The 6,505-nt window shown below is 63.0% G+C and overlaps 1 protein-coding gene across 1 annotated transcript in view; it reads right to left on the bottom strand.

The window, feature by feature from the left end:
• Positions 1-2,338: 2,338 nt before the first annotated feature.
• The window catches only part of INPP5A (inositol polyphosphate-5-phosphatase A), a 134,360-nt gene continuing 130,193 nt past the window's right edge, over positions 2,339-6,505 (bottom strand). The window contains exon 12 of the mRNA XM_040255107.1: positions 2,339-2,445. Within this exon, the coding sequence (XP_040111041.1) occupies positions 2,368-2,445 (78 nt within the window). The 3' untranslated portion in view covers positions 2,339-2,367. The remainder of the gene's footprint in view (positions 2,446-6,505) is intronic.

Below are 6,505 nucleotides of genomic sequence, written 5' to 3'. Positions count from 1 at the left end.
GGGGGTGACCCAGGCAGTGGCCTGGATGGCCTTGCCTTGGAGACTTGGGCCTCGCATGCAGGCTGGGAGGTCAGGGGCTGTGAGTAGGGACCCTCAGCTCAGGAAGCCCACAGGTTAGTCTGTAAACCGTGACTTTTCCCACCTCAGTTCAGTTCAGTTCAGTTCAGTCGCTCAGTCGTGTCCCACTCTTTGCAACCCCATGAAACGCAGCACGCCAGGCCTCCCTGTCCATCACCAACTCCCGGAACTCACTGGGCACCTACTGACCTGGGGAGTGCCTCTTTCAGTAACCTACCATTCTGCCTTTTCATACTGTTCATGGGGTTCTCAAGTCAAGAATACTGAAGTGGTTTGCCATTCCCTTCTCCAGTGGACCACATTCTGTCAGACCTCTCCACCATGACCTGCCCGTCTTGGGTTGCCCCGTGGGCATGGCTTAGTTTCATTGAGTTAGACAAGGATGTGATCCTAGTGTGATTAGAATAACTAGTTTTAAAAATATGGAACGCTTCACGAATGCTAGATCCCAGTTAAACGGAGAAAATCTGACCCCTAGACCGATGGGCCTCCCGTGGCCCCCACCCCCTGTCCCTCCCAGACCACCTCCCCTCAAGGGGCAGCCCCACCTCCAGCCAGAAAAAGGTCTCTGGCCGAGAGGTACTTGCAGGGACAGGACGCCGTTCCTGGAGAGCTGGCACGGCCCTAACACACCGACCAGGTCACAGGACGTCCATGATTCCAGGATGAGGACAGGATGTCTCAGGCCGCACGAGCCCATCAGGCCCGAGGCAGCTGAGCCCCAGAGGGCAGGTGACCTCCGGGTGCCCACAGCGCAGGCACCGCCCTGGAGTTCCTCCCACTTGGCACCAAAGTATCCCCACCCCCAGCCAACCGGCAGGATCTCACAGGCCAGGCCACGCCCCTCCCGGGCCCACGCCCTCCCGGGGGCCACGCCTGCCCGGGGCTTTCCCAGAGCCCACCCCTGGGGCCTGGCTGAAGCGTGTGCAGGCGGATGGGTCCCTCCCAGCCCTGAAAGCCCTGTCTCTCTGCCGCCTGGGGGATGGGGGCTCGTCCCTCGGCCACCCGAACGGACCACAAGGTCCTGGGGCTCCTGGCGGGCCCATCCCCCCGCGCCTTCTGCGCTCTGTGCCTGGCTGAACGTCCAGGCTGCAGGGTTTGGAGAAGCTCAGGGACGGCCACCTGCTTGGGCTGCTCGGGAGGTGTATGTCCACAGCTCCTCCTCCCGGCCAGGCCGCAGCCCTGAGGGAGGCGTGTGGACCCTGATCAAGCGGGAGAGATGCCCGGGACCCCCACACCACCCCCAGAGGGCGGGGGGGAAACCGGTCCCTCAGGACGGCCTCAGCCTCCAGCGGTCCCTGGAGGCGTGTGTTACTGCACACTTCATGTCGTTTCGGCAGCGTCAGAGCCCGGAGACGACGCGGGGGGGCAGCTCCTGGACGCGCTGCTGAGGCCGCCCACTCAGGCCCAGCGCCGAGTCACGGGCTCCCGGGCATCGGAGCTGCTGCTGGGCGCCTGCCAGGTCCCCGGGGGCCACATCCCTGCCTCTCTGCCCCCTGCACCTCGAATCACTGGTCTGGGCACTGATGGTGAGCGGCAGGCGCCCAGACACCTCAGCCAGTCTGGACTGAGGCTCACAGGGAGTCCCAGGTTCAGCGGACGTCTGACCTCCGGAAGGAGGCTCAGGAAGCAGGGTGAGCTTCACGGGGAGCCAGGGAGGATCTCTGACGTGGATCTGATGTGTTTACCTCCTGCGAGGCCTGGCACAGACGGGGGTGGGGGGGCAGACAGCACTCTCAGCCCCACCCGCAGCAGCCCCGCTCCCTGAGGACGATTCCCTGAACCTGCCCAAGGCCCGTTTTCTCCCAAGTGGTAAGAATTCCCACTTGGCATCTGTAAAAGGGCAGAGACAGGGGGGAGCAGCCATAGGGAATTCTGTGTCCTCCAGATGGGCCTGGGCTGGCTGAGAGGGCTGAGTGTCCTGGGCCATTTCGTAATCAGCTCTCTTTCCCCACACCCCCACCCAGCCCCTCTGCAGCCCCGGGCGGGTCGGGGAGGAGCGTGCTGCTACTGCTGCGGATTCCAAGATTCTGCAAACACCAGAGCAAAGCACCACAAAAGCTCACAGACCCGAGAAAGACAGAACCGACACCCACGTCCCGACAGCCCCAGAAAGGTCCAGAGCTTGGAGCTGCCTCAGCGGCCCCTTGTAGGCGCCTCTGGGAGGCTGTGTCGGCACCGAGGGGAGCAGCCCCTGCCAGTCTCCAGGCTGGGGAGGGGGCGGGAGGAGGCACGGGGGGCACAGAAGCAGGACGGGAGGTTCCCTGTGGGCCAGCAAGTGGGCGGTCCTTACCTGGGAGGGAACGAGATGTCCAGCTCATACAGTCTGTCCTTAAACACAGACAGCTCTTTGTCGAATTCTAAGAGCTGAGGAAAAGAAAGAAGATAAGGGTCACTTGGGCTTGCGCTCCTGGGGGCACCGGCCAGCCTGGGCAGGGACACCGTGACTTCGGACCCCAGCACCTGCCCTGCACACCACCTGGGCTGTGAGCGAGGGCTGCCCAGGTGTGTGGCCGGACGGTCCTGCAGGCACTAGAGTGAGGCCTGGTGCTGACCAGCGAGGCCACTTCGCCCCACTGAGCGCGTGCTGACAGCCATGCCGAGGCGCCCTCGCCGGAAGGCAGGGTCCAGCTGCAGGGACGCTGTTCCACCCAGTGGAGCTGCACTCTCGGGCGCAGGCCTCGCCTGAAGGACGACAAATGGCACTGGCCTGGTGGGCTCCTCAGAGCCATGTCCACGGGCACTGCGCCTCCAGGAGGCAGGCCCTGCGGCCACGCGCGCCCTGGGCACGTGGTCACCGCTTATGCCCTGGGCAGCGTGAGGGAGCCATGGCATCGCACAGGCCCGAGGCCACATGGCCCCCTCACCTCCTGCCATCTCAGCCCTGCGATCCGCACGCCGTGTGTTCATAGCAACCCTGGGCGCCAGGCTCCACCTGAGCCCCCACAGGGGGCCACCCGCAGAGCCCGCGGGCAGCAGGCTAGCCCTCAGCCAGGCCGCTCTCCTCGGGTGAGTCAGAGGGAAGCAGGCCGAACACTTCCCGGCAGAAGCTCCTGGGGGTTTTACTGGGGTGGGGGGACCAAGGCTCCTTTTGCACAAACAGGACGCTTCAGACACAGCCGCCCGATCCCAGTGACCGCCAAGCGCCAACCCTGCCTGGTGAGGCTGGAGGCTGGGTCCCACGGCTGCCACCGTGAGGCCCCGTCTGCTAAGAGGCACCAGTGGCAAACATTCGCCCCACTCAGCACCCATGATGGCCCTGCTGGGGGCCTAGGGGTGCAGGGCCAGAAGTGGGGTGCAGAGAGGGTTTAGGGGGAGGGGAGGTCCAGGGTGGGGGCTGTGTGGGGTGGGGGCATGGGGCCAGAGCCTCTCAGCTCCCAGGCACAAGCAGCCTCCTGCCCCCACCTCCAGGGAGCAGCCTGGGCCAAACGACTTCTGGAAGGTTCTGGAGTTGGTGTTTCAGGGTGTCTGGGGGTGGGGAACAAGTCTCTAGGGAGGGCGAAGCATGAGCGTGGGGCCTGGACCAGCTCTGAGTTCACACAGGTGTGCACACGTGTGCCTGGAGACACCCTCACAGCACGCTCGAAGGACGCACCCCCACAGGGAGACGGCAAGCGTGTCATCCACAGCCTCCCAAGCGTGAATGCTTGGCCTTCGCAGCTCAGGAGGACGGCCCTGACCCCCGTGGAGTCTGCCAGCATCGTGGCTCATCGCCCCCAGAGGCCCGCCGCCAGTGTCCTTCCGTGGGGGGTCCAGCGCTGGGGTTGCTCTCAGTGGTGGCGTTTGGGGTCCTGCTCCGGATGCCCCCAGCTCTTGAGGACCGTGCCTTCCACCCCCGCCAGCTCCAAGCGTCCGTGCCGTGTCCCACCCACGGCCCACCACATGAGCACTACGCCCGGCCCGCTCCGTCCATCCGGACACTCTGCTCCCTGGGGGGACTCTCCGCTCCCTGGCTGCTGCGAGAGCTGCGTGTACGTCTTCATCTGCCTGGATTCTTGAGCGTATGGTGTTTGTGTTTCTGATTCTTTCTCTGATTCCTTTAAACAGTCTCAGAATTTTTATCAAGCATTCCGTGATCTGACCTCTTGGACTCTCGCTACCGTGGAGGGCTCCCTGCCCCGCGTCCACGGGAGGCCGGCACACTGTGTTTCAGGATTGGTATTGCATTTCTGTTGAAATGGTAATCTGTATCTCTTTGAGATTTTTCACAGCCTGATAACCAATTTCACATGTATCTTAAACACTCTTCTTGATTACAAAGTGAGGAACAGCTCAGGGTGTGTGTGGACAATGCTGAAGCAGCCAGCCGGCCGCATCCGTCAGGTAGGGTCCGGGCCGCGCGCCTTTCTCTGCTGCTGCAGAGGCGCGGCGCTGATGAAGGGGAGAGGCTGGAAAATCGATGCGGCGGAGCCGGAGCAGGCGCTACACACAGAGAAGACATCTGCGCCCGCCGGGCCGAGCGCCGGGAACACTCCCGCGCCTGCCCTGGGACAGCCGCGGAGAATTTAATCTCTCCAAATCCTCACCAGGGCACTCCATCCTGCCGCCCTGACAGCCACACTTATAATTAATTATACAATTTCGATGGGAATATCGACTAAACAAAGCTATAAATCATAGAAAAAGTCAATAGGCATGGACACAGTCAATCATGTCCCGGCCGATGATTACTACTCTTAAAATACAATAATTATTTTCAGAGCCAGCTTGAATTAAATTTCTGTCAGGCGGGAACAAGACCAGTGGTTGATCAAGGATGCGATGGACCCGGGGCCGCGGCTGAGCTGCACATCCATCCTGGTGGGCGTCTCACCCTGAAGGTGAGCGCTTGTCCGGAGGCCCCTGGGGGTCTGCATGCCCGCCTCCTGCTGCCGCCGCTGCTGCTGCTAAGTCGCTTCAGTCATGTCCGACTCTGTGTGACCCCATAGACAGCAGCCCACCAGGCTCCCCTGTCCCTGGGAGTCTCCAGGCAAGAACACTGGAGGGGCCGCAGTTACTGTGGAGCCGGCCCTGCACCGGGAGGCATGAGGCACCCACCCCCGAGCTTCCTGACCCAACCAGGGGGCCCAGGGGCCCCCAGAAACCCTCGAGGAAGCCTCATCTCTGCTTCGCCTCCATCACATCCTTTCCTCCTAGCGGCAGACTCAAACTTCTCCCAGATATTCAAATTAATTTTCCTCCACATTGAAAGAGCACAGTTTCACAGGGTAAATTAATACGGAAATAAAAATTACGTCTAAGGTGATGTCTGCCGTTTCCAGGTGGTGACATGCTTCCCAGGCAGTAGGGGAAGCCAGCGGGGCTCTGGGCCCAGGGGCGCCTTGCCTCTGCCCACCCCCACGCTGTGGGACACAGGAGGAGCCCACCTCCCTGAGCCCCGAGGGTCCCCGGGGAGCCAACTGTGCACAGGCTGTGGGCCGAGTGTCCAAGGACACCAGGTGGGTGGAAGCCGCAGAGGAGGCTCGGGAGCGCCTGGGGCTGGGGTACACCCATGCGGCGGGGGAGGCGGCCTCGCAGAAGAGGGCTGGGCCCCCCACAGTGGGCTCAAAGCTGGGCCTGAGCAGATGGCCGTGTGACTGGGCCTGGCTGAGCTCTAGGCCAGGAGGGAACGGAGGGGCTGGGGTGTAGGAAGGAGGCAGGGGCTAGGGGGGCAGAGTAGGTGGTGGAGAGTCCAGGCCCCAAAGCGAACGGACATGAGAGGTAAGGGTGATGGGGGCTTCCCAGGGGCGGGCAAGCAGGGCAGTGGCGGAGGGGGGGGCTCTGTGCAGGGACTCAGGACTGGCAGGGTCTGCGGACAGCTGGACAATCCCCCATCCAGACAGATGTGCCCCCTCTGGGTGCAGATGGTGGACCCACCATAGGGCCTGAGGAGACCTGACGCAGAGGTGCTGCCCAGAGTCCGCGGGTGACTGGGCTGCCCAGGGCACCCGGAGCTCAGAGGGCTGAGCGGGGGCGGAGGAACAGACAGGGCCTGAATCCACACACGGTTCTGGCCTTTGGGGTGAAGACGGCCCTGAGAGGTCACCGGGGTCTTGGTGGGGTAACTGGGAGCTAAAAGTGGGGACCGCGGTACAGACAGTGCCTCACCAGGGTCGGGGGAGCAGCCAGGGCCTCAGGAAGTGGGGGGCACAGGGCACGCCTGGGTGGGGGAGGCTGCCTGCAGGCGTGGCTGACCTGCTGATAACACACAGGCGCCAGAGGAATGGGTCAAAGCAGGTCCAGCTGACGTTCACACCGCAGGGCAGCCCCTAGCCCAGCCCTCCCATTGCCCGTGTGCAGGCAGTCTGTGCAGGGTCCTGCTCATGGGGCGGGGGTGTGTGTGTGTGTGAGCTGCAGGGGTCTGTTCACATGTACTTCACTCTGCACATGCACACCCACACGTGTACTTCTCTCTGCACACACGTGTGTACTTCTCTCTGCACACACG

This window comes from Oryx dammah, unplaced genomic scaffold (genome assembly GCF_014754425.2).
Source record: "Oryx dammah isolate SB20612 unplaced genomic scaffold, SCBI_Odam_1.1 HiC_scaffold_14, whole genome shotgun sequence".
Classification (NCBI taxonomy): domain Eukaryota; kingdom Metazoa; phylum Chordata; class Mammalia; order Artiodactyla; family Bovidae; genus Oryx; species Oryx dammah.
This window is presented reverse-complemented; position numbering and strand designations above follow the sequence as displayed.